Here is a 27,305-nt window from a genome sequence, read left to right as displayed (position 1 = left end):
AAATGACAAGCCGGGGACGAGGGATGGGCAGAGCCTGCCCCTCGGGGGACAGGGGCAATTGTCTGAAGGTGACCAGGCCCGACCCCAGGCCGCCGGGAGGCCCCACCGGAAGATGATCCATCGATGGAGGCCTTGGCCGTCCCCGCAGGGGACACCAGAGGTCACCCCGGCCCCGGGACCCCCGCCGGCCCCTCGGCCCACCCGCCAGGGGACCGACGCGCCCTGCCCCCGCCCCGCGCTACCCAAGGGGGAGAGCCCGCTCACCTGCCAGCGCCTTCTCGTAATTCTTCCCCATGGAGATGAAGTTCCGGAGGCTGGGATTGAACTGCTCCATGATCGTCTGGGAAGGGGAGACGGGAAGACATTCCTTCATTCAGTCGTATTTAGCGAGTGCTGCGTGCAGAGCACTGTACTAAGCGCTTGGGAGAGGGCGATGCAACAATAAGCAAACGCCGTCCCCGCCCGCAACGGGAGAGCCCGAGTTATTCAACCAACCAGTCCAAGGGCGGTGTTTTCTGAGCATTTACTATATACGGAGCACTGTACTAAGCGCCTGGGAGAGTTCAGTACAACAGAATTAGCAGACAAGTTCTTTGCCCAAAGCAAGCTGACCCAGGGAGTGGTCTGGATTTTGAAGGCGCCTATCCGCTTTTCGTTGATTCATTAAATTGTATTTATTGAGTGCCTACTGTGCGCAAAACAGACAGACACATTCCATGCCCACAACGAGCTCCTTACTGAAGGGTCGGCGAGCGAAGGCCATCTGGCAGAAGCTTCGGGCCGAGCCGCTTTTGTGTGGCTGAGAAACTTGTAGCACAGTGTGTTGCTCCTGATGCTATTTGCCTAGAGACCGAGGGTTTTCCAGGCCGGCGGTCGGACGCTCAGTCAAAAATGGATTTCTATTTTCTTTTTCAAATGGCGTTAAGCGCTTACTGTGTACCAGGTACTGTAGTCAGCGCTGAGGTAGAGCCAAGCTAAGCCGGTTGGACACAGTCCACGCCCCCCGCGGGGCTGATAGTCTTAATCCCCATTTGACCGACGAGGGAATTGAGGCCCAGAGAGGTGAAGCCACTTGCCCAAGGTCACCCAGCAGGCAAATGGCGGAGCTGGGGTGGGCTCCCAGGTCTTTCTGCCTCCCAGGCCCGGGCTCTATCCGCTAGGCCGCTGCTGTTGCTTCCCTTGGATGAGATGGATTCCTCTACGATCGGGCCTCCGTCGCCCGCGACCCCAAACCAGACGAGGCACGTTGGACGGAAACGGGGCGAGGGGGTGGAACAAACCGGGCAACAATCGATCCTTCTGTCTGTAAGAGGTGGGGTGATGGCACCCTCTCCTCCCCGAGGCGCACAATACAGCTCTGTGCTCTCCCAAGCGCTCAGCACAGTGCTCTGCACGTAATAAGTGTTCAGCGAATACCACCGACAGCGACGGCGATTAATGCCCGTCTCCCCCTCTAGACCGTGAGCTCACTGTGGGCAGGGAACGCCTCCATCACTCTCTACTTGTAGACCGGCAGCACGGCCTAACGGAAAGAGCCCGGGCCCGGGAGTCAGACGACCTGGGTCCTCATCCCGGCTCCGCCAGCCGTCTGCTGGGTGACCTTGGGCGAGTCGCTTCCCTCCTCTTGGCTCAGTTCCCCCATCTGCAAAATGGGGATTCGATCCCTGTTCTCCCTCCTCCTCGGGCTGGGAGCTCCACGTACGAACTGATCGTCCTGTATCCACCCCAGCACTTAGGGCAGCGCCTCCCCCTCCTCGCCCTCCCCCACCCCTCGGTAGGGGGGCAGGGCCCACGTCCACAAAACAGTCCCATTGTGCTCCTCTCCGGGACCTCGGAGCCGAGACAATGGAAGGATGGGGAACAGGAAGAGGAAGAGGCCTCGTCCAAGCCCAAACCTCCCCCTCTCCGAAACTCTCCGACTCCGGCAAGCCCGGCGGGACGGTGTGGAGGGAAACCGGCCGGAGCCGGCCCGGGGCGGACGGGCCCTGGCGTTTCGCTTCCTCCGGGAGGAGGGTGCCCGCGGTCACCGGGCAGGAATGAGGGAGGGGGAGGGCGAGGTCCAGATGGGAACGCTGCGGGCTCTTCACGTGCCAAGGCCACTCAGCCACTCGCCCGCGGTTGGGGGGGTTGGGGGGAGAGAGAGTCACGGCTGCTGGGGTTCTACCATGACGGGCCTCAGAGAAATGACTAAGTCAGGGACACCGGGTTGAGGCTGGGCCCTGCTCCCGCCCACATTTTGAGGGAGGAAAACACGGACACACACACACTCACACCAGCTTTCTCCCACCCCTAAACAAAGCAGTCTCTCTCCCTTCCTCGCTACTTTGACCGAGGCCCGCCCAGAGCGGGAGAATGGCGCTTTTGTTCTGAGCGGGCAAGGGGTCACTCGATCACTTGGGGGAAGGGGGCATCTTTTTTTCTTTTTCTTAAAGAAAGCACTTAGTACGCGCCCGGGGCTGTGCTAAGCGCTGGGGTGGATCCAAGCAGAGCGGGTTGGACACAGTCCCTGTCCCACATGGGGCTCCCAGTCTTCATCCCCATTTTCCAGATGGGGGGACGGGGGCCCAGGGAAGTGAAGAGACTGGCCTCAGGTCCCACAGCAGATATGCGGCGGAGCCAGGATTAGAACTCACGGCCCGTGACTCCCAGGCCTGGGCTCTTTCCACTAGGCCACGCCGCTTCTCGACTAGGCCTCTGGAAAAATCTGATTAGCTTGGGTTTCCGCCCCGGCGCCGGGGGTGTTTAGGCTGCGCACAGAGCGGGGGCTTCGGGGCCCGGGGGATACCGTCCGGGAGGTGAAAGGAGAGACCTCGCCTGGGGATGGGAGCCGCTGGATGCCCCCTACCCCGACCCGGCTTGGGAGGGGCCGCGGGTGGGACCCGGGTCGACCGGAGACCCTCAACGTAAGAGCCGCCGGCCGGGCCGCCGGCCCTTGCCCGGGGAGGGTCGACCGGGCCGCCCCTAACCCGCTTCTGGAAACGAAGGGGAAAGAAGGCAACACCAAGACGTAGCCCTGCACACCCACAGACCCAAGCTCACAGACTCCCCCCAACACACACCCTGACAGACCGTGTCAAGATAAGCTGCTGAGCCGTGTGTCAGGTGAGGCGCGGCCGGCCTGCCGGCCTGCAGCGTGCTCCCTGGAGCTCCTGGCCCTCTTGAAGAATGTGACCGCGCTACTGTTCCCGTTGCAGGCCAGTCCAGGGCGGAAGCGAGATGGGGAACGGCTCCCCCTCAACACCCAGAAGCCAGCCCGGCGTGTGCGTACGGGGGCGGCGGACGGTCCTGGCCCAAGTCCCTTCCCAGCCGGCCAGGGCAATCGATGAGTAAGTCCGTCGTGGAATGGTGATCTCTCCCTTTCTCCCCCCGCTTCTCTCTCTCTTCCCTTCTTTCTCTCTTCCTTCTCTGTCCCCTTCTCCCTTTCTCCCTCTTTTCTCTTCTTTCTTCCCCCTTTCGTTCTCTTCCCCCCTCTTTTTCTCCTTCCCTTCTTTCTTCCCCCTTCCCTTTTTCTCCTTCCCTTCTTTCTCTCTTTCCCCTTCTCCCTTCCCTCTTCCCACTCTCCTTCCCCCTTCTCTCTCTCTCTCCCTCCTCTCTCTTCTTCCTTCCCTTGAGGCTAATAGCTTCCAGAGGCCTGGTAGGGTGGGGAGCCGGGGGTGGGGAAACAACGGATATTTGGTCCCCCCATTCAACACATGAGGTGACCGGGGCCTAGAGAAGCCAAACGACTTATCCAAGGTCACTCAGCAGGTGAGGGAAGGACCCCAAGTCTCCTGACGCCCCAGCCCATGCCCTACGCACTGGACCCCACTGCTCCTCCCGACAACCCCCTTGGCTGCCTCGTTGCCCCCAGCCCTGCTGCCTAAGGACAGCCCGCGTGGTCCACCCCAGCTGCTCTGGAGACAACAATAATAATAATAATGTTGGTATCTGTTAAGCGCTTACTATGTGCAGAGCACCGTTCTAAGCGCTGGGGTAGACACAGGGGAATCGGGTTGTCCCACGTGGGGCCCGCGGTCTTAATCCCCATTTTACAGATGAGGTCACTGAGGCACAGAGAAGTGAAGTGACTCGCCCACAGTCACACAGCTGACAAGTGGCAGAGCTGGGATTCGAACTCATGACCTCCGACTCCACAGCCCGTGCTCTTTCCACCGAGCCACGCGAGACCCTCCCCTCCCTCACCCCGAAGCCGGCCGGCCCCTGCAGTCCACCCGTGCTATTTATTGAGCGCTTACTATGGGCAGAGCCCTGTGAAGAGCTCTGTGCCAGGCCCCACGGCAGTCAGTAGAACCGATCCCTGCCCTGAAAGAGCTGACAGTCAACTGGGGGCAGGGCACTGTGCCGAGCGCTTGGAAGAGCACAGGAGTCAGTAGGGACAAACCCTGCTCTCAAGGAGCTTACGGTCGACAGCGTGCAGGGCACCGTAGTAAGCGCTTAGGAGAGGACAATATAACAGAGTTGGCAGACGCGGGCGTCCCCTATCCACAGAGAGCAGTTCCCCGTTTCTCCCACCTTCTTCACGAGTCTGAGGATGGCTCTCCCCACCTTCAAAGCCTCGGTGAAGGCACGTTTCCTCCAAGAGGTCTTCCCCCTCTAAGCCTCATTTCCTCTTCTTCCGTTCCCTCTGCTTCACCCTCGCACTTGGATCTGCTCTCTATTACCCCCTCGTTCAATCCCGCGGCACTTCCGTCCAGATCCGTAATTTATATTAACGTCCCTCTCCCCCTCTGAAAAGTAGGAAGGGACTATGACTATGTTATACCGTGCTCTTCCATATGCTTGGCACAGTGTTCCGCGCACGGTAAAGCGCTCGATAGATTCCGCTGGGATTGGTTCCCCGCAGACGGCAGCCTCTCTAATATAAGACAGTCGGTAGACACGGTCTCTGCCCACGTCAGAGAAGCGGCGTGGCCCGGTGGGTAGAGAGTTAGAAGGACCTGGGTTCTAATCCCGGCTCCGCCACTTGTGGGACCTGGGGCGAGTCACTTCGTTGGGCTTCAGTTCCCACAACTGTAAAACAGGGATTAAAACTGGGAGCACCGCGTGGGACACGGACTGTCCCCGGCCTGATCGGTTTGGTGACCTTGGGCAAGTTACTTCACTGCTCTGTGTCTCAAGTTATCTCACCCGGAAAATGAGGGTTAAGATCGTGAGCTCCGTGTGAAACGGGGACTGTATCCAACCTGACGAGTTTGGATCGAACCCAGCTCTTAGAACAGCGCCTGGCACATAATAAGCACTTAAAAATACCATTAAAAAAACTCCCAAAAGACAAAAGAATGCAGATCCTCTGACTCTTAGGCCGGGGCTTTCAACCACTAGCCCAAGCTGCTGCTTCTTATTCAGAGCTTACTCCGTGAAGAGCACTGTCCTGAACCCCACAACGGCTCGGCCCGGGGGAAAGGCTGGGAGTCCGAGGGCCCGGGTTCTAATCCTGCCTCTGCCGCTGCCTGCTGGGTGACCTCGAGCAAGTCACTTCACACCTCGGAGTCTCCTTTTCCTCATCTGTAAACTGGGAATTCAATCCCCGTTCTCCCTCCCCCTCAGTCGGTCAACCCGGCGTGCGACAGGGACTGTGTCAGGCCTGAGAAGCTTGCTCGATACAGCGATTGGCACAGAGTAAGTGCTTAAATACCACGTTGATTATTATGATTACTGTCCAACATTCAAGTGACCTACTTAGGAGATCTGGGGTGGGGCTGGGGTGGCAGAAATCACAGTCCAGACTGTTCTTTCTCCCCCAAGGCCAGCAGTGACCAGTGGGAGGAGGGAGGAAGAGGGCTCTGAATGGAGTGGGATCCTTCCACCCCCACGGACCCCTCGGGAAAAAACTGTGCCATCCCTTCCACCCCCTCGGGGGATGCCAAGTCGACCCACCCTCCACATTGGAGAAATCGATCCATCGGTGGCATCTGCTGAGGGTTTACTGTGTGCAGGGCACTGGACTGAACGTTCGGGAGAGGACAACACGGCAGGGTTGGCAGACACGTTCCCTGTCCGTAACCAACTGACAGTCTAGAGGGGGGAGGCGGATGTTAATATAATAATATACATAATAACAATGATATAATAAATACGGAAAAAGGACCTCCCGGGAGCCTCGGGGCCGGGGACACCACCAAAAGCCGCCGGGGTCTCTTCCCCGCTGCCTCTGGACCGGCTGGGACTCTAGTAGCCCTTCTCTCCCCCCATGGCTCGAGGGGGTGCCGGAGACCCACCCCGCAACCGGAGGGCCGGGAGCGGTGACCCCCAGCCGCGCTGCCCCTTTGTAGATTAGGGGGGTGGGCCAGACCGAGCCGGTCACTTCCTTCCCGTCCTGGCCGGCGGCATCCTGCCGGTAGGCCGCCCCGTGCCGGGGGGACGCGGTTTCACTCCGGGCCCCGACGTGTCCCTCTCCGCACCCTTCCACGTAAACCAAGGCGGCCCAGTGGGTAGAGCCCGGTTCTGGCAGTCCGAGGACCCGGGTTCTCTTCCCGGCTCTGCCGCCCGTCTGCTGTGGGACCTCGGGCCCGTCGCCTCGCTTCTCTGGGCCTCAGTTCCCTCATCTGGAAAACGGGGATTAAGGCCGGGAGCCCCATGTGGGACAGGGGCTGCGTCCCAGCTGATCGCCTTGCAAATCCCCCGGCGCTTCGATCAGGGAAGGCCTCTTGGAGGAGATAGTAATAGTAACAATTATGGCGTTTAAGCGCTGGATGTGCCTTCAGAAAGACTTTGAAGGGGGAGGGAGTAACTTGTCCGTCAGATTCGAGGAGGGAGGGTGTTCCGGGCCGGAGGCAGACGTGGGCGGGGGGTCGGCGGCGAGATAGGCAAGATGGAGGTTCAGTGAGTAGGCTGGCATTAGAGGAGTGAAATTTGCAGGGTGGGTGGCCGTAGTCCTCACCCTGCCCTTGTCCTGGGCTCTATCCCCAAAGGTACCAGGCCGGGGCGCGGGCAGCCGCCCCTCCCTCACGAAACTGGAAGCTCCCCGAGGGAAAGGATCGTATCCATCGACTTCACGGTGGACCACCGCTCTCCCAAGCTTCGGGCGCTTACCACAGAGCTCTGCACACAGTGACCGCTCAATAAATTCGACCGATTAAAGCCCTCCTAAACCGCCACTTCCTCCAAGAGGCCTTCCCCGACTGAGCCCTCGTTCCCCCGATCCGCCCCCACACCGCTGCGACCCCTCCGTCTGGGTCCGTACCCCAGTTTGACGCCAACGCTCCCCCCGTAACACTTAGACACAGATCTTCGGCTCGCCCCTCCTACCTCTCCCCGCCGCTCTCCCGCTCCTAACCAGCCCGCACACTTCGCTCCTCCAATGCCAACCTACTCACCGCGTCTCCATCTCGTCTCCCTCGCCTCCGACCCCTCGCCCACGTCCCGCCTCCGGCCCCGGACGCCTTCCCTCTTCCTACCCGCCGGACAATGACTCTCCCTCACTTCAAAGCCTTATCGAAGGGCCATCTCCTCCGAGAGGCCTTCCCTGACTAAGCCCTCCTTTTCTCTCCTCCCACTCCCTTCTGCGTCACCCCGATTTGCTCCCTTTATTCATCTCTCCCCGCCCCCGGCCCCACACCACTTATGTCCATATCCATCATTTATTTATTTTAACGTCTGTCTCCCCCGCTCTGGAATGTAAGCTCCATGTGGGCAGGGAATGCATCTGTTTATTGCTATATAGTACTCTCCCAACCGCTTAGTCCAGTGCTCCGCACCAGTAAGTGCTCAATAAATACGAATGCTGCACCAGTAAGTGCTCAATAAATACGAATGGCTGATTAATCCACCTGTAATTATTATTATTATCTCCTCCTCTGGACTATGGGCTCGCTGAGGGCAGAGATAATGTCTGCCACCTCTACTGTACTGAGCATTTAGTAGTTCAGTGCTACCTTCAAAGCCTTAGTGAAAGCCCACCTCCTCCGAGAGGCCTTCCCTGCCTAGGCCCACCTTTTCTCTTCTCCCGCTCCCTTCTGCGTCACCCTGACTCGCTCCCTTTATTCACTCCTCCCTCCCAGCCCCACACCATTTATTTTTTTCATTTCTTTCTATTAATGTCTCTCTCCCTCTCTGGAACATAAGCTCACTGGGGGCAGGGACCGTGCCTTTCGACTCTGCTGGATTGGACTCTTCCTAGCAGTAGGTACAGTTCTCGGCACACTGTAAGCGCTCAATAAATACCACCGGTACGTCGATTACTCTGCACACATTAAGTGCTGAGTAAATACCATCTATCGATTGCACTCTCCCAGGTGTTTAGGCGCGCTCTGTACACGGTAGGGTGGACGTTTCTCGAGGGCAGGGTCCACGTCTACTAACTCTAACCCACTCTCCGTAGTAGTGTTCAGTACAGTGCTCGGCACCTGGCAAGTGCTCAATAAATACTTCTAAGGGATCTTCATCTGGAAACGCCCACCCCGATCCTAACTTTCTCCCAAACCGAGATAAAACAGCACAGAGAACCCTTGCCCAAGATGGATGAATCACTCAACCAATCAAGGGTGTCTTCTGAACGCCTACCGCTTACACAGCAGTCAGTCGACAGCACTTACAGGGTGCAGGACACTACGCTAAACGTTCGGCAGGGTACGAGAATCGGCAGACGTGATCCCAGCCCTCGAGGAGAAGCAATGTGGCTCAGTGGAAAGCGCCCCAGACTAGGAGTCGGAGGACCCGGGTTCTAATCCCGGCTCCGCCACCTGTCTCCTGGGTGACCTTGGGCAAGTCCCTTCACTTCTCTAGGCCTCGGTTCCCTCATCTGCGAGATGGGGGTGCAATCCCTGTTCTCCCTCCTGCTTCGACTGTGAGCCCCATGGAAATAAGACAGTATTACTATTAACATTAGTATACTAATACTATTAGTATTAATATTAGTATTAGCGTTAATAATAATAGTATTTGTTACCTGGAGAAAATACATCCATAGGGTCGCTATGAATTGGAAAAGACTTGAGGGCATTTAATAATAATAATAATAATAATAATAATAATAATTTGTTAAGCGCTTACTAAGTGCCAGGCACTGTACTAAGCGCTGGGGTGGAGGCAAGCAAATGGAGCCGGACACAGTCCCTGTCCCACATGGGGCTCCCAATCTCAACCCCCCATTTTCCAGATGAGGTCACTGAGGCACGGAGAAGAGAAGCGACTGGCCCAAGCGGTGCGGCCCGGAATCAGAACCCACGACCGCGCTCTGTCCACTACGCCGCTCTCAAGGAGCTTACAGTCGAGTGGCCGAAAAAGACGCGGAGGTGAATTACTGGAAGGAGGAAGTAATAGGGGAGTCTAAGAGATTAGGTATGTGCTCGGGAGGGGTGGGGGACGGGTGGGGCGGGCATCCCCAAGCCCTTAAGGTGACAAGGAAGTGTGGCGGGAGAGGGGACCCAGGGCGGGGAGACGAGGGATTACTCGGCACCCAGGAAGCCCTCCGCAGCCCCGGGACGACGGGGAACGGTTCCCGGATGGGCCGGGCTCTCCCAAGGGCGTCGGAGCCGGAGAAGAGGGAGGGAGTTTCCGGCAGGAGGGAGGCGGCCCAGTGGAACGAGCCCCGGCTGGGACTCGGAGCACCTGGGTCCCCATCCTGCCCCGTCGCTTGGCCTGCCGGGTCACCCTGGGCAATCCATCCGTCAGTGGTATTTACTGAGCGCTTACGGGCTCTCCTCCCTCCACCCAGGAGCCCACGGCCCTCTCTAGGCTGTGAGCTCCTTGTGGGCAGGGAATGTGTCTGTTTGTTGTTCTACTGTGCTCTCCCAAGCGCTCAGTACAGTGCATTGCACACTGTAAGCGCTCAATAAATACAACAATGAATGAATGGATGAACCAAGCCACCCAACGGGTCCCGGGGGCTCCTGACCCTCGCCCACGCCCCACCCCCGGGGCTCGATCTCCCTACCATCGCAACTCCCCCGAGATCCCACCTCCTCCTGAAAACTCATGCCTCTCTACACCAGAAGCTCGTTGTGGGCGGGGAACGCTGGGTTGGGCTCCCCCGAGCGCCTAGTGCAGTGTTCTGCACGCCTCGGGTGCTCAATAAATGCCGCCGCCGATGGATTGGTTGATCTCCCGGAATCCTGGGCCGTAGCAACCCACCATCCACCTCGACCAACTGTCGTCTAGCCGTGGGCACGGCACGAGTCTGCCCACTCTGCTGTATTATCCTCTCCGGAGCGCTCGGTCCAGTGTTTTACACACAGTAAGTGCTCGATAAACACCACCGATTGAGGGACCCCTCCTCAGCTCCCTTGTGGACACATGAACACAGTCACTCGAGTATCGGTTATTCATCATGACCACTCTGGCCGCAAAGGTTCTCCCCTCGCCCCCCAGGCTTCTGCATTCCTCGAGCGGTCGGTACAGTGCACCGCACCCAATGGGCGCTCGATAAATACCGCTACGGGCAAGCGTCTCCTCTCCTGAGGCTCTGGGAAGAGCCCCCACGGGGCCCAGGCCTCCTGCTCCTCAGAGTCGACTGAGTCTACATGGGGGCCCCCGACGGCCTCCCTCCCGGCCCAGCTGGACCGACCCCGCTTCAATGCCACCGGGCAGGGACGCTGCCCCGCGGAGGCCCGTGCTGGCCTCCTCCTCCCCCCTCTCCCTTCCGCTGACCCCCCCGGGGCCTCGGGGGTCCGGGGTCTATTACAAGCTGCCAGCCTGGCCTAGCCAGACCCCGGAGGCTCAGGTGAGGAGGGCAATCCCGGCCGTCAGGAGATTCACCTGGGCAGAACTGCTCCCTTCGCCCTCCTAACGACCAACCCAGCACCTGAAAGACTGCTGCCTTGGGTTCAGCTGCTGGTGGAGGGAGGGGAGGGGGGGAAAAAGGGGGAGAGGGAAAAGGGGAAGAAGGAGAGGAGGGAGAGGGAAGTGGGGAGAGGGAGGAGGAAGAGGGAGAGGGGAGAGGGAGGAGGGAGAGGGAGGAGGAGGAGGGAGAGGGAGGAGGAAGAGGGAGAGGGAGGAGAGGAGGGAAGAGAGGGAGGAGAGGAGGGAAGAGAGAGGGAGCATGGAGCCCCCAGTGTCAGCTGTGTAGGCAGAGCGCTTGATCTCCCCATCCCCTGATCCCACGCCAACGTCCCTGAAAATTAATTCCCAGTAGGGCCCAAAGCTGCCTCGGGGGCCGGTCGTCTTCTCCCCTAAGCGTCCCCGCCCAGAGGAGCCGGACGAGGGGCAGCCACAGGCCCCGGATCTCCCGCCCCAACCCGGCCCGACGGGCGGGCTGCGACCCCACAGGTCCATCCGACGGGCGGTCGTGTCCGTCGAGGCAGCCGGTGGCCTCGGAGGGATTAAGCGGCTTGCCCGGTGCCCCCTGGCACCCCCTGGGTCCCCCCGGGCCCGGCTGGAGGGTGGTCGGAGGCCGCATCCAAACTGTCGTCTGGGGGTGTCGAGATGTGGCGTAGGGAGCTAGGAAACCAAAACTGCAGCGCGAACGCCGCCTCCACAACGCCGCCTCCACACGGCCCACTCGCCCCTTCCCCGTCGCTTCGCCTTCAGATTTGGGCCCGAAAATCCGTCCCCCCCCGGGCGGCCCCCAAGACCATCTGCCCCGGCGATGCAGGCCGAGGGTCTCCCCCGCCCAAACTGGATCGATCCCAGCGCTCAGCACACGGTCAACGCTCAAAAAAACACCCTCGGTCGATTTATCTTGGGCTCTTTCGGGGTTTTTTTTTTATGGCATTCGTTAAGCCCTTACTCTCTTGCCAGGCACTGTACTGAGCTCTGGGATCGATCCAAGCTCATCAGGTTGGACACGGTCCACGTCCCACACGGGGCTCCGGGGCTTAATCTGGGGTGGGGGCGTCTGGAAAGGCTGGGCCCCGAAAGGTCTGTCCGGTTCAACCGGTCCTCGTCTCCCCGGCCGGGGAGCCGAGGGGTGCCTTCCTCCTCCTCCTCCGGGGCCCTGCCCGGATTCGGGGCACACGGGGGGCGAGATGCCACCAAGCTTCCGGGGCATCTCTGGGGAGACAAAGGGTGCCTGCCTCCTGCCTCTCCCGGATCTATAACCGGGAGCGTGGGAAGGCGAGATTCTGGCTTTCGGGTGCTCCCACACACTTAGACGCCCCCGCGCCCCCAACCGCCGTTACATAAGACGGCCAATTAACCGTCCCCCGGTCTTCCGGGCCCAGGACCGGATCCTCTCCCTTTGGGGTCGTCCACCCCAGCCCCCCGGGCCTCGGGGGGAGGGCACCAAATGGCACGGCCAACTCGTCTTACCAAGGGGAGTGGGGAAAGGAGAAGCTGGAAGCCCAGCGAGGGCCTTTTTTGGGGGGGGGGGGCGAACAGGACTGGAGGAGGAATCATCTCTCTCTCTGCTTCTCTCTCTCTGCTTATTATTAATAACAACAACAATAATAATGCTCCTCTGTCTCTCTGCCCCTGTATCTCTCTGCTTTTCTCTCTGCTCCTCAAAAATAATGCTTCTCTCTCTCTCTCTCTCTGCTTCTCAGTTTCTGCTTCTCTCTGTCTCTCTCTGCTTCTTTCTGTCTTTCTCTGCTTCTTTCTGTCTCTGCTTAATAATAATGATGTTAATAATTCGCCTCTCGTCCCCCCCCTGCTCCTGTCTCTCCCTCTGCTCTTCTCTCTGTGTCTCTCTGCTTCTTTCTGTCTTTCTCTGCTTCTTCCTGTCTCTGCTTAATAATAATAATAATAATAATGTTAATAATTCGCCTCTCGTCCCCCCTCCTCCTGTCTCTCCCTCTGCTCCTCTCTCTGTGTCTCTCTGCTTCTTTCTGTCTCTGCTTAGTAATAATAATGTTAATAATTCACCTCTCGTCTCCCCCTCCTCCTGTCTCTCCCTCTGCTCCTCTCTCTGAGTCTCTCTGCTTCTTTCTGTCTCTGCTTAATAATAATAATAATGTTAATAATTCCCCTCTCGTCTCTCCCTGCACTCCTCTCTCTGTGTCTCTCTGCTTCTTTCTGTCTTTCTCTGCTTCTTTCTGTCTCTGCTTAATCATAATAATGTTAATAATTCGCCTCTCGTCTCCCCCTGCTCCTGTCTCTCCCTCTGCTCCTCTGTGTCTCCCCCTCTGCTCCTGTCTCTGTCTCTCCCCCTGCTCCTGTCTCTGTCTCTCCCCCTGCTCTTCTGTATCTCTGCGTGTCTCTGCCCCTCTCTCTGTCCGGCCGCAGCCCCCTGCCCCAGGCCCGGCCCACCGCCCACGCCCGCTCCCACCCCACCCCCGCTCCCCCTCCTGCCCAGCGCTCTGCGCAGAGTAACCGCTCGACCCCCCGCTCCTCCAAGATGGACCGAATGACCAACGCGGGGAGGGGGGGAAGGAGACCAACGCTTCATCCAGAGCTCGGGGGGAGGCGTTCAGTAAATGCCCCCGCAGGACCTGTTGGAGGGGGACGAGGGCGACGTGGCACCCGGTTTGGACGGTCGAGATGGAGGCGGGGGCAGGGACTGGAGCTCTTCTCCGGGGGTTCTTTCGATGCTCACTCTGTGCCAAGCACTGGGATGAGCGCTGGGGTGGGGGGGAGCCCACTGGGGGGTGGCCTCCACCTGTGCCTCCGCAGCCCACCCCGGAGGGGGGGAGGGGGCCGCATCCCGGGGAGGCCCCAGCACTGTGCCAAGCGCTGCGGCGGTCACTCACCTTGTAGACATTTTCGGTGAGCCGGTGCACTTCCTCCGAGCGCGACATGGTGCGGGGTCCCGGCTGCACCATAGACGGCGGGCGGGAGGAAGAGGAGGAAGAGGAGGCTGCGGAGCGTGCGGATGCTGCAGCGCCGACCGGCCTCCGCCGCCGCCGCCGCGCCTCTTAAAGCCTCGCCCGCCCCGCCCCCCCCGCGCTGCTAGGCAACCGCCCCGCCCCCGCCGCTAAGCAACCCGCCCCGCCCCTGGAGGGACACGCCCCCTCCGCGCGCGCGCTGCTAGGCAACGGCGGCGCCCCGCCCCCTCGGCCACGAGGCTCGGCCGCCCCTCCGGCCCCGCCCCCTTCCTCGTGCGGCCGGGCAACGGCCCCGCCCCCCGGAGGGACACGCCCCCTGCGCGCGCGCGCGCTGCTAGGCAACGGAGCCGCCCCCGCCCCCTCGGCCACGAGGCTCGGCCGCCCCTCCTGGCCCCGCCCCCTCGTGCTGCCGGGCAACGGCGCCGCCCCGCCCACCCGGGCTCGCCCCGTCGCTGCTAGGCAACGGCCCCGCCCCCCATTCCCAACCGCTGCTAGGCAACCACGCCCCTTTCCTCCCCGGGGATCGACCCCCCCTCCTTTCCAGGTCCGCCTCCGCTGCTAGGCAACGGCCCCGCCCCTCCGCCGGCCCCGCCCCCTCCGCTGCTAGGCAACGGCCCCGCCTCCTCTGATTGGACGACGCGGGTGTCCGTCCGCGGGAGGGCGGGGCGAGCGCTTCGTTCAGGACCTGCTCGGGGCGGGGGCAGGAGGAGGAGGGACAGCTCCGGAGCAGAAGTCAGAAGGACCTGGGTTCTAATCCTGCTCTGCTGTGGGCCCTTGGGTAAATCGTTTCACTCCTCCGGGCCTCAGTGACTTCATCTGCAAAATGGGGATGAATAATAGTAATAATGTTGGTATTTGTTAAGCGCTTACTATGTGCAAAGCACTGTTCTAAGCGCTGGGGGGGGGGGATACAGGGTGATCAGATTGTCCCACGTGGGGCTCGCAGTTTTAATCCCCATTTTACAGATGAGGGAACTGAGGCCCAGGGAAGTGAAGTGACTGGCCCACAGTCACACAGCTGACAAGTGGCAGAGCCGGGAGTCGAACCCCTGACCTCTGACTCCGCAGCCCGGGCTCTTTCCACTGAGCCACGCTGCGATTGGGTCCAACCCTATCACCTTGTCTCCACCCCAGCGCTTAGTACGGTGCCTGGCACGTATCAACCGACCAGTCGTATTTATCGAGCGCTTACTGGGTGCAGAGCACTGTACTAAGGGCTTGGGAGAGGACAATATAATCCAAAATGGCATTTATTGAGCACTTACTAAGTGCAGAGCACTGTACTAACCGCTTGGGAGAGGACAATATGATCCATCAACGGCAATTATTGAGTGCTCACTATATGTAGAGCGCTGTACTGAGCACCTGCGAGAAGCAGCATGGCGTAGTAAGTAGAGCCTGGGCCTGGGAATCAGAAGGTTATGGGTTCCAGTCCCGGCTCCACCACCTGTCTGCTATGTGACCTTGGGCAAGTCACTTCACTTCTCCGGGCCTCGGTTCCCTCATCTGGAAAAGGGGCATTGACACTGTGAGCCCCACGTGGGACAGGGACCGATTTGCCCGGATCCACCCCAGCGCTTAGTACAGTGCCTGGCGCACAGCAAGCACTTAAATACCGTGATTATTATTATTATTTATTATTACTAAGAGCTGGGGAGAGGATGACACAACAGAACTGGCAGACACGTACCCAGCCTTAACGAGTTTACAGGTAACAGTTGGTACCTTACAGTCTAGAGGGAGCTCGGTAAGTACTTAAATACCATAAAATTATTAAAAACAAAACAGGAGGATAGAGAAACAGGGTGCTGTAGTGGCCAGAACAAAAGCCTGGGAGCCAGAAAGACCTGGGTTCTCATCCTGGCTCCTCCCTCCCGTCTGCTGTGGGCGAGTCTCTTCATGTCTCTGGGCCTCAGTGACCTCATCTGTAAAATGGGGATTTAGACAGTGAGTCTCACGTGGGACAACCTGATGACCCTGTATCTACCCCAGCGTTTAGAACAGTGCTCTGCACATAGTAAGCGCTTAACGAATACCATAAAGAAAGAGAAGGGGAAGAGGGAGACGGGAGGGAGGGAGTGCAAGGGGAGCTTCGGGTGGGGGAGATCGAGGGTTAGGGTCACTTGGGAGGGAAGCAAGCGAGGTATATTGTCTTAGGGCGCGTTGGTGGGATGGCAGGAAGCTCCCTGTGGGCAGGGAATGCGTCTGTCTATCGCTGTCCTCTCCCAAGCGCTTAGTACAGTGCTCGGCACACCGTAAGCGCTCAGTAAATGCGACGGAGTGAATGGCCGACGGGAGCGGATGTCGAGGACTCGAAAGCAGAGGCCCGCCGGGAACGGCACTCATAATGATAATAGTAGCGATAATAATAGTGGGATTTGTTAGGCGTCTACTCTGTGCCAACCGTTGTTCTGACATCTGGGGGGGGCGCAGCCCCCGTCCCATACGGGGCTCAGCCGAAAGTGGGGAAGAAGAACAGGGATTTCATCCCCCGCTTTAGAGATGAGCGAACCGAGGGGCCTGGGAGGGAAATGCAGTGTCAGGAGCGAGAGCGGAGGGTCAGGTCCCTCCCCCCAGAAATAATAATAATAATAATGTTGGTATTCGTTAAGCGCTTACTATGTGCAGAGCACTTCTCTAAGCGCTGGGGCAGATACAGGGTAATCAGGTCCTCCCACTTGAGGCTCACGGTTAATCCCCATTCGACAGATGAGGTAACGGAGGCACAGTGAAGTGACTTGCCCAAAGTCACACAGCTGACAAGTGGCGGATCCGGGATTCGAACCCATGACCTCTGACTCCCAAGCCCGGGCTCTTTCCACTGAGCGACGCCGCTTCTCTAATAGTTTTGTGGGGGGCCCAAAACCGACTTCTGTGGGTCATCGCTAAACTCCTTGTGGGTAGGGAACACCTCTCCCAACTCTGCTCTACTGTCCTCTCCCAAGTGCTTTGTCCAGTGCTCTACACGGAGTAAGCGCTCAATAAATACCCCTGAGGGATTGCTTTCAGTGCGCCAGCAAGCGCTCAATAAATACGACTGAAGGAATGAATCCAGCCCATAGGCCTCGGTGCGGGGGGGGCGGCTCTCCATCTGCTAACCTAGCTCCCCTCCGGACTGTCAGCTCGTGGGCGGACTCTCCCAAGCGCTTAGCACAGTGCCCCGCAGACGGTAAGCGCTCAATAAATACGACCGATGGACCGACTGGCCGCCGATGGCGAGGCCCATCCTCCCCGTGAGCCCGGCTCTTCCGACGGGCCTCCCGTCTCCCACGCCGCGCACATTAGGACCTTGGAGTCTTTTCCCACACGCAGAGGCCGGCCGAGTTTAATTACGGTGAGACCAGAGGCGAGTGAGCGGGTGAGGCGACGAGCGATTCGGGGCTGGCGCGGCCCGCTCCCTCCGAGGCCCGGCGTCCAGCGGGGGCCACCGGGCCGGGGGAGGATGGGGGACGTCTCCCGGCCCCGTCTCGCCACCCCCGAGGAGGGCGGCCCCTGAGGAGGAAGCCCGTTTCCAGAGAAACCCTCCCCGGGTAAATTCTTTACACGCACGAAATGAGCAGAGGAGAAACATTTGCTCTCCGTGACGAAATCTGACGGATTTGTCAGCTGTGTGACTTTGGGCAAGTCACTTCACTTCTCGGTGCCTTCAGTTACCTCATCTGTAAAATGGGGATGAAGACTGTGAGCCCCACGTGGGACGACCTGATTCCCTTGTGTCTACCCCAGCGCTTAGAACGGTGGTCGGCACATAGTAAGCGCTTAACAAATACCAACATTATTATTATTATGGTGCCGACTTCCCCGCACCGAGTTCCGGTGTCGGGCACATCCAATTTGTCCAGTCCCCTGTCTCAAGGCAGGCTAAACCCTCCCCCCGTCGGGGGAACTTCACTTCCTTGGGCCTCTCCCCTGATGACTGTGGCCGTCATTAAGCACTTACTATTGGCCGGCCACTGTACTAAGCGCTGAGGTGGATCCAAGCAAATCGGGTTGGACACAGTCGCCCGTCCCACACGACGGGCTCCCGGTCTTACGATAATGTTGGTATTTGTTAAGCGCTTACTATGTGCAGAGCGCTGTTCTAAGCGCCGGGGTGGATACAGGGTAATCGGGTCGTCCCACGTGAGGCTCACAGTCTTAATCCCCATTTTACAGATGAGGAACTGAGGCACAGAGAAGTGAAGTGACTCGCCCACAGTCATACCGCTGACAAGGGACAGAGCCGGGATTCGAACCCATGACCACTGACTCCCAAGCCCGTGCTCTTCCCACTGAGCCACGCTGCTTCTCTTAATCCCCATTCTGCAGATGAGGGAACTGAGGCCCAGAGAAGTGATTTGCCCAAGGTCGCCCGGCAGATAAGCGGCGGAGCCGAGACTGGAACCCAGGACCTCCCGACTCCCAGACCCGGGCTCTAGCCACTAGGCCACGCTGCTCCTTGCCCTGCCCTCTCCTCTCCTTCCATCCCGGCGGAGTCTTGACTTCCCTCTGTCCGGCCTCGGTTCCCAACTCTTTCCTTCCACCTCCGACGCCGGATGCCCCGAGGCCTGCGACCGGACCCTACGGGAAGCTTCAGGCTGTTGGAACTGACATCCGGGTGGACCCGTCGGTGCTATTTACTGAGCGCCTGCTGGGTGCGGGCGCTGTACCCAGCGCTTGGAAGAGTCCCCATCCGCCCAGTCCTCCCTCGGGGATCACCCCGACCGCCCCCGCCAAGCCCCACGGACCCCTGGCCGCCGCCCCTCGGCCGAGTCAGGGGCTTTGACCTCTCCCAAGCGCTCGGCCCAGTGCTCTGCACGCAGTAAGCGCTCCGTAAATACGATTGAATGAGGAAGGGCTGGATCTGGGGGGCGGGATCGGAGCACACAAAAACGCGAACACCTTCTCCGGGTGAGAACCGAGAAAACACACCGCGGCTGGGGTGCGGGTCTCGCTAACGACGCGGGCGGGGGGTGGGGGGGACGGGCGGAGGTTGCCCCCTCCCCCTAACCTGGCTGCTTCTGGAGCGCCTTCTCTTCCAATGGCCTCTCATCCCATTCACCCCCGACCCGAGGGCCGGAAGGGGAGCCGACGGCCAAATTCTTCCCACTTTCCCCGGCTGGGGAGGTCGAGGCAGAAGCGGCCTGCCCGAGGTGACAGGGAGAGTCATCCACAGAGCCCGCTGAGCACTCCGCCGAGCGACGCGGGCCGGTCCGAGGCCCAGGGAATGAAGGCCGGGGGGGGGGGGGCGAGAGCTCTGAGCCTCTCCCCCCCGGAGGGCCGCGGTCCGGCTCCGGGGACGGACGTCCACAGCCCAGCCCCGCTGGTGACCAAGCTTCCCGTATCCTGGGTTTTTGTTACGCGCTTACTGTGTACCGGGCACCGTTCTAAGCGCTGGGGTAGATCCAGACTAATCAGGTTGGACCCAGTCCCTGTCCCTCACGGGGCATCCGCTCTTCTATCCCCATTTTCCTGACGAGGGAACCGAGGCCCAGGATAATCCCCATTTTCCAGAGGAGGGAACTGAGGCCCGCTGAAGCCAAGCGACCGGCCCGAGGTCACCCAACGGACACGTGGCGGAGCCGGGACTAGAACCCAGGGGCCTCCGACTCCCGGGCTCTCTCCGCTAGGCCTCGCCGCTCGGTTCAGAGGCGACGGCGGATTCGGGCCCGTCCCCGGGGGGCCGTGCGGCCCCCGGGGCCCGCCGTGTCACGGGAAAAGGCTGGAAGCTGGGAAAATAAATGTGCATCTCTTCATCGACTTTATTTTTAGTGTGGTTATGTAAGTGGCTCCTTTGCGACGTCACGGAGGAGCGGGGAGGGGTGTAGGGGTGTGTGTGTGTGTGTGGTTGGGGGGGGGGGGGTCTTGGCTTTAATTACAGGATGACACCGGCAAGCTGCTCTCCTGGCAGAGCAGATAAAGGGATCTGTGATTTTTTTGCGGGAGAGAAGGGGCCTTTTGTGAGGTGAGGGATCCCCTCGACCCTCCCCGGCACACGTCTCCCCCGCCGACCTCCAGACGGCTCCGAGGTTGGGTCTTCCCTCCTCCCAGCTCCGGTTTGGGGTGAGGGGAAGGGGGTGCACCTCTCCCGGGAGGAGGGGCTGAACTCCGCCGGCCACAGCGAAAGCCGGTGGCTGGCACAAGTTTCCTCCCTCCTCCTCTTCCTCCTCCTCCTCCTCCTTCCCCCGCTCCGCTTGCCTGCCTTCTCCCCGACTCGGTAGAAGAAACTGGTTTACACAATCCCAGCCGTATTTCGGGCACTTTGCGGTGCACTGGGGGGAGCGGATCGACCCCCAAATCGGAGTCTCCCTCTGGCAGCGGGAGGGGATCCCGTTTTCGGAGAGGCTTCTGGACCTCCTTGCTTCCGTCTGCTCCTCCCCGGGGCTGGGGGTATCCGTCCATCGATCGATCGTCCTTATTGAGTACGGAGCGCTGGACTGAGCGCCTGGGAGAGTCCGACCGAGCGGAGAGACACGATCCCGGCTCTCGAGGAGCTGACGGACTGCCGTGAGCGGGGCACGGCCCTAAGAGCTTGGAAGAAACCCACGAGATAGGGTTGGAAGACACCATCCCTGCCCTCAAGAAGCTTAGACTCTACTGTGAGCACAGAGTGAGCACCTAAAAAAATAACCATTTCCCTCTTCCCCCTCTCCTTCTTTTCTCTCGGCTTCGGCCCTGGCACCGGAGAGATGAAAGGAGCGGGGGTGGCATGGGGGAAAGAAGAGGGAGGTTGAAACCCGAGGATGTAAAACTTGAGTAGGAAAAGGTAAACACACACGATAGTATCAGAAAAGTAAACACTGTTGATCTTTAAAATTGTACAACCCATCGAAGGGCAGCCTGGGGAGGAAGGGGGGGGGGGGCGAATTCACACCCTTTTTGGCTTTTGTTTGAGTTTCTGGGCTCGGTCAGGTTGGGTACCAGAAGCAGCGTGGCCTAGTGGCAAGAGGCCGGGCCTGGAAGTCGGAGGTTGTGGGTTCTAATCCCGGCCCCGCCACGTGCCCGTCGTGTGACCCCGGGCAAGTCACTTCTCTGGGCCTCGGTGGCCTCATCTGTAAAATGGGGACAGAGACTGTGAGCCCCAAGTGGGACAGGGACTGTGTCCAACCCGATTACCTTATATCTATCCCAGCACTTAGAAGAATGCTTGGCACATAGTAACAAGCACTTAACAAATAACACAATTATCGTTCTTTTTATTACTTCCTGCAGTTCTAGGAACACTGCCCTTGGGCAGAGCGATGACCCTGAGCACCTCACTTAGCTTCTCGGGGCCTCGGTTCCCTCATCTGTAAAATGGAGATTAAGACTGGGAGTCCCATGTGGGACAGGGACTGTGTCTACCCTGATATTAGCTTGGATCTACCGCAGCGCGTAGTGTAGTGCCTGGCACATAGTAAGCGCCTAACGAATACTAAAAAAACAAAAAGAGAGGCAGGGACCCTACCTCACTGCTTCTCTGGGCCTCGGTTTCTTCATCTTCATCTGTTCTAATCCCGGCTCTGCCACTCGGCTGCTGGGTGACCTTGGGCAAGTCACTTCACTTCTCTGGGCCTCGGCGACCTCATCTGGAAAATGGGGATTGAGACCGTGAGCCCCACGTGGGACGGGGAGACTGCGTCCAACCCGATTTACTTGTATCCACCCCAGCGCTTAGCTCGGTGCCCGGCCCGTAGCAGCGCTTAACAAATACCACGGTTATTATTATTATTATTAAAATGGAGATTAAGAATGGGAGCCCCACGTGGGACGGGGACTGCGTCCAACCCGATTTACTTGTATCCACCTCAGCGCTTAGCACGGTGCCTGGCGCATAGTGGCGGCTTAACAAATACCACAGTTATCATTATCATTAAAATGGAGATCGAGAATGTGAGCCCCATGTGGAACGGGGACCGAGTCCAGCCTGATTACCTCGTGTCTACCCCAGCGCCTCGAACACCGCTCGACGCATAGTAAGCGCTTATCGGGTATCGTAATAATAGCAGTATGGAGCCCGAGTGCCCTTTTCTGCCTCCAAGGTGGGTAGAGGGGTGACCCGACCCGCAAAGGGAGCCCGAGCCCCAGCCCGGCTGTCTTTGAGAGGCCTGGAGAGACCAAGGGGGATTTTTTTTTTGAGGCTCATCCAGTTATCAGCAGGAGCTGGGCCGGGGCCAGAGCTAGTGATTTACCTTTCCTCTCCTTTCTCATTAGGGTGTCAGCCCGATAAGGAATTCACTCCTCATGGTCCAGCTGCTGCTTCCCACAGCAGATGATGATAATGATGATATCTGTTAAGACTCCGCTACGTGCCAGGCACTGTTCTAAGCAGCGGGGTACATACGAGTTCATCCGGTTGGACACGGTCCCTGTCCTGCAAGGGGCTCACCGTCTCAATCCCCTTTTTCCAGGTGAGATAATAATAATGACGACCGTATTTGTTAAACACTTGATAGGTGCCAGGCACTGTACTAAGCGCTGGGGTGGATACAAACAAATCAGGTTGGACCCAGTCCCTGTGCCACGTGGGGCTCACAGTCTCAACCCCCATTTTCCAGACGAGGGAACTGAGGCCCGGAGAAGTGAAGTGACCGGCCCAGGGTCACACAGCAGGCAAGTGGCGGAGCTGGAATTAGGACCCATGACCTTCTGACTCCCAGACCCGGGCTCTTTATTATTATTAATGATAATACTACTACTAGTAGTATTTAAGTGCTTACTAGGTGCCAGGCACTGTTCTAAGCACCGGGGTGGATGCAGTCAGGTGGGACCCAGTCCCCGGCCCACATGGGGCTCACGGTCATCCGGCGGCGGGGTCTGCGATGGATCCCTCGGCTGACCCAGCCCAATGAGGAAACTGCACCTCGGAGAGGGCGAGTGGCTTCCCCAAGATCACGCAGCAGGCAAGTGGTGGAGGTGGAATTAGAACCCGGGTCCTCTGACCCCCAGGCCCGGACTCTTTGCACTAGGCCACGCTCCTTCCCTCGATTCCGTTGGTCAGCCTGGCACCGTAAGCTCCGGATGGCAGCTCGTTGTGAGCAGGGAATGCGTCTGTTCTCTTGTACTCTCCCCCGCGCTTAGTACAGGGGTCTGCACACAGTAAGCGCTCAATAAATACGATTGACCGACCGATGCCGCTCCCCTCTGCGGTGGACCCCTTGTCGGCCCCCAGGCCCGGACCGGCCGGCCCCGCTAGGCCTCGCCGCTTCCCGGGCCCGGCTCCATCCCGGGCCCCCGGGTCCCCCAGGGGAGGAGGGGGCGGGAAGGGTTGGCGGGCGTTTCTCGGAGGAGGGTGTCGGGTACGTGAGGAGCGGGGGGCTCACATTTCACGGCCTCGGCACCCGGCAGCAGCCTCTCCCAGCCCCCGGCGGCGGCGGGGTGCGGTGGTGGGGTTACTGTAGCAACCCCGCCGTTACATAACCCATCCAATGTGACTCCAGGCGCATGTGGGAGGGAGAGCTTGGTGCCAACGGGTGAAGGCCCCGGGGGGGGGGGGGGGGGCGGCGAGCAAGTTGAAAAGTTGCATTAGGGTGGGGGTCCCCACGCCCCCCCACCCCGATTCTGGTACCGTGTCATCCCGGCCCTACCGGCTCTGTCACCCACTTGCTTATTAAACCGCGCTGACTGACGGTAGCCCCCGATCCAAAGAAGGCAGGGCAGAGTGACTAAACCCTCCGGCAAAGTACTCTGGTTCTAGCGTGAGTGTGAGTGTGCGCGCTTGTAACGGGGTTTTGGGGAGGGGGGCGGGTTCCAACGGAAGTGGGGCTGGGCCTGGAAACCGAGGAGCGAGAAGGCGGAAGGGGGAAAGGCCCCCCGCCCGGTCCTCGGGGAGGATCCGGGGGTCCCTCCCGAGGCGGGGGGCCGCCGGGATGGGGAGCTTTTCCCTTTCACCCGGAGCCGGTTCCCTCCTCCTCGATGAATCGGTGGTATCCTTACTGAGCGCCAACCACGTGCAGAGCACTGGACTGAACGCTGGGGAGAGTCCGCCTCGCTCCTCCTCTCCCTTCTAGCCCCACCGCCGTCCTCCCCTCCCGATTCCCTCCCTCCCCTCGCTCGGGTCCCTCTGGTCTCCCCGCAGACCCCCGGTTCTCCCTCCCCTCTGCTCCGTCCCCCCTCCCGACTTAGACCGTGAGCCCTCCGTGGGACCCGATGATCTGGTAACGACCTCAACGCTCAGTACAGTGCCCGGCCTAACGGGTACTACAGTTCTTGTGCATCTGGGGGGTTCCCCGGAGGCCCCAGAGAGGGGGTAAGGGGTGGGCGGTGAGCACAAGGGCTCACGTCTGAGGTCACTGGATAAAACATGGCCGACGGGGGAAGGGCACCTGGCTGAACCACTCACAGACACAGACACACACACACACACACAGGGGACCCCCCCCCAGGTGCCAGTCAAACTGGCACCCGCAACGTGATGGAACACCGCATGGGAAGCAGCACGGCCTCATGGCTAGAGCCGGGGCCTGGGAGTCACAAGGTCACGGGGCCTAATCCCCGGTCTGCCACTTTTCCGCTGGGTGACCCCGGGCAAGCCACTTCACTTCTCTGGGCCTCATCTGAAAAATGGGGATTGAGACCGAGAGCCCCATGGGGGACAGGGGCTGTGTCCACCCCGATTTGCTTGGATCCGCCCCAGCGCTTAGTGCGGTGCCCGACACACAGTAAGCACTTAACAGATACCGTAATCATCATCATCATCGCACGGAACCAAGCTAGAGCGGGTCCCCGGGGCGATCGCTGGCACGCCCCGGAGCCCCCCGCGTCCCCCTCCCAGGTCCCCGGGGGCACCGGCACCGCTTCCGAGCCACGGCGCTCGGCGGATAGAGCCTGGGAGCGGGCGGCAAACATGCCGGCCGGTCGGGTGCCGCCTCCCAAAGGGACGGGGGTGGCGATGGCGGTGGTGGCCCGGGGTGGGCTGGGCCACCCGGGAGAGCACCGGACAGATGCCACCCTCCCCTGAATGCCAAGGGCACCGCCACCGGACTTCCATCTCACACACTGCAGCCCCGGCCCCGCCTTTCTCCACAGACGCCCGCAGCCTTCCAGGAAGAGACGCAGTGCTGTCTCGTTCCAGAAGACGGGCTTATTCCTACAGGAAAAAGCGAGTCCAGAAATAATCGGCTTCCACCAAAATCGTTTCTCTGCCCGTCTCCGCGCGGCTGTCTCTTCGCCTGTCGCTCCGTCTCCCTCCCTCCTTTGCTTCTCTCTCTCCTTCCCTCCCTCTCTTTCTCCCTCCCCCCTTCCTCTCTCTGTTTCTCTCCCCCAAGCTGCAGGAGAGAAACTTGGCAGGTCCTGTAGCTGCAGGGGGAAAAAAAAAATCTGAAAATCTGGGTGAGAATCACCGTCGGATCCCGGGGGTTGCTCCGCTGGCTCCTAATGCTTAGCTTGGCAATAAATACCCGGCAAACAGGGTGACATTTTGCAAAGTTTAGAATCGAGAGCGTCTCTGACTTGAACCCAGGGTGAAATGGCACCGGGGGTGGGTTTTTCTGGGGAGGCCGGGGGAGAGGATGGATTTTTTTTTTCCCCTACGGGTGCAGTGTTCTTTCCAAACTGGTGAGAAGCGGCCAATTGCCCCCCAAATGAGGAAGGGCTTTCCCCCGCCCCGGGGTCTGGTGGCTCCGTTCAAAATGGTGCCTGAAATCGTATGAAAATCCGATTCCGCTGAAATGAAAACGCCGCCCCTTTGGGGTGTGATCGGCTGGATTCTTCGGCGGGATTCTTATTCGGGAAGAGGATGATGACTGGAAACCCCATGAGGGCCGGAACTATGGCTCCCAACTCTGTCGTACTGGACGATAAGTGCTCTGCCCGCAGTAACCGCTCCGTAAACACCACTGATTGATGGGAAGCAGCCCGGACTAGTGGGTAGGGCCCGGGCCCGGGGGTCAGAAGGTCAAGGGTTCTAAACCCGGCTCCGCTTGTCTGCTGTTCGGCCTTGGGCAGGTCACTTAACTTCCCTGGGCCTCAGTTCCCTCATCTGGAAATTGGGGATTAAAACGGTGAGCCCCACGTTGGGGAGGGACTTGTCCGACCCGATTTGCTTGTAGCCACCCCAGTACGGTGCCTGGCTCGTAGTACGCGCTTAAGAACTACCCTATTATTATTATTATTATTCAACGCTTACTGTGTGCCAAGCCCCGGGGGAGACACGAGCTGTTGGGCTCGGATGTGGTCCCCGCGTGGGACGGAGACCCCCCCCTCCCCATTTTACAGGTGAGGAAACTGAGGCCCAAAAAAGTGAGGTGACTTGGCCACAGTCACATGGCAGGCTAGCGGTGGAGTCAGGACTAGAATTCAGGTCTCCTGGCTCCCCCTCTTGTATATTGCCACTAGACAATTAGAATAACAAGAACAATAATAATAATTATGGCATTTGTGAAACACTTACAATGTCCTAGGGGCGGTGGCTATAAGCAAATTGGGTTGGATATGTCCTTGTCCCCATGAGGCTCACAGTTCTGCATCCCCATTGCCCAGATGAGGGAACTGAGTCCCAGAGAAGTGACTCGACTCATCTCAGGTCACACAGCCGACAGGTAGGGGGGCCGGGATTAGAACCCAGGTCCTTCTGACTCCAAGGCCCGGGCTCTAGCCACTAGACCCTCCTCCCCACCCCAAATGAAAAGGGATTGGGCGGGGGGTGGGTAAAAGAACCCAGAACACGCGCTGCCATCCCCTCTAAATGCAGGGGGTCGACCCCGGGAGACCCTAACTTGGTTCCAGCAACGGAGTCCCCCTCTAGAGTGGAAGCTCGTTGTGGGCAGGGACCGTGTCCACCAGCTCTGTTAAGTGTCCTCTCCCAAGCGCTCAGTCCGGGGCTCTGCAGGCAGTAAGCGCTCGATAAATACCGCCGATTGACAAGGGGAACCTCTGGGTGCTCTTTATTGACGCTCAGCAGGATGGTGCTTTTTGCGTAGTTAAGTGCTTAATAAAGACTCTTCCTATAACGGCTGCTGCTGCTGCCATTTTCTCGCCGAGCCACCACCCGCCCGCCCCGGCTTCTGTCCACCGCCGTGGGCTCGGTCCAGATCCCGCTCAGCTCTTGGCCGGAAGACCTCTGCCTCCACAATGGATTCCAGACTTCCCAGGTCGGAAAGGGTCTGGAGAGGTTATCCCGCTCCCATTCCCGTTTGCCTAGATACAACGGCTTCCTTTCTGGCTTTGGTTTCCAGCTCCGGAAGCGGCGTGGCCTGATGGAGGGACCCCGGGCCGGGGAGTCAGAAGGATCTGGGTTCTAATCCCGGCTCCACCGCGTCTGCCGTGTGACCCTGCGCAAGCCACTTCCCTTCTCTGGGCCTCAACTCCCTCATCTGGAAAATAGGGATGAAGACCGTGAGCCCCGAGTGGGACAGGGACTGTATCCAATCTGATTAGCTTGGATCTACCCCAGCGCTTAGAACGGTGCCCGGCACGTAGTAAGCGCTTAACAAATACCATTTAAAAAAAAATACCATTGACTGACTGGACACCATCTTTGAAAACCTTGCTCGAAATAAACGTGGAAAAAATACCCTGGTGGGCCGGAGTAGGAGCTTCTTGCTGCTTGCGAGAAAAGGAGCTCAAAGGGGCAGGCCAGAAAGGAATCAATCTACGATGGACACATTGTCTTAATACTAATAATAATAGCGGTAGGTATTAAGCACTTACTACGTGCCAGGCACTGGCCTGAGCACAGGGGTACATATAAACCACATCAGGTCGGTAACA

General features: G+C 59.4%; 1 protein-coding gene across 3 annotated transcripts in view; it reads right to left on the bottom strand.

Annotated features, from left to right (window-relative positions):
• The window catches only part of BAIAP2 (BAR/IMD domain containing adaptor protein 2), a 55,807-nt gene extending 42,093 nt beyond the window's left edge, over positions 1-13,714 (bottom strand). For all 3 annotated transcript variants that reach the window (XM_029056892.2, XM_029056893.2, XM_029056894.2), the window contains exons 1-2: positions 13,563-13,714; positions 265-340 (exon numbers count right to left, since the gene is read on the bottom strand). In XM_029056892.2, the coding sequence (XP_028912725.1) occupies positions 265-340; positions 13,563-13,634 (148 nt within the window). In that variant the 5' untranslated portion in view covers positions 13,635-13,714. The remainder of the gene's footprint in view (positions 1-264; positions 341-13,562) is intronic.
• Positions 13,715-27,305: the final 13,591 nt, after the last annotated feature.

Source organism: Ornithorhynchus anatinus, unplaced genomic scaffold (genome assembly GCF_004115215.2).
Source record: "Ornithorhynchus anatinus isolate Pmale09 unplaced genomic scaffold, mOrnAna1.pri.v4 scaffold_264_arrow_ctg1, whole genome shotgun sequence".
NCBI classification, from domain to species: domain Eukaryota; kingdom Metazoa; phylum Chordata; class Mammalia; order Monotremata; family Ornithorhynchidae; genus Ornithorhynchus; species Ornithorhynchus anatinus.
The sequence above is the reverse complement of the archived record's forward strand: the minus strand, read 5'-3'. Positions and strand labels throughout refer to the sequence as shown.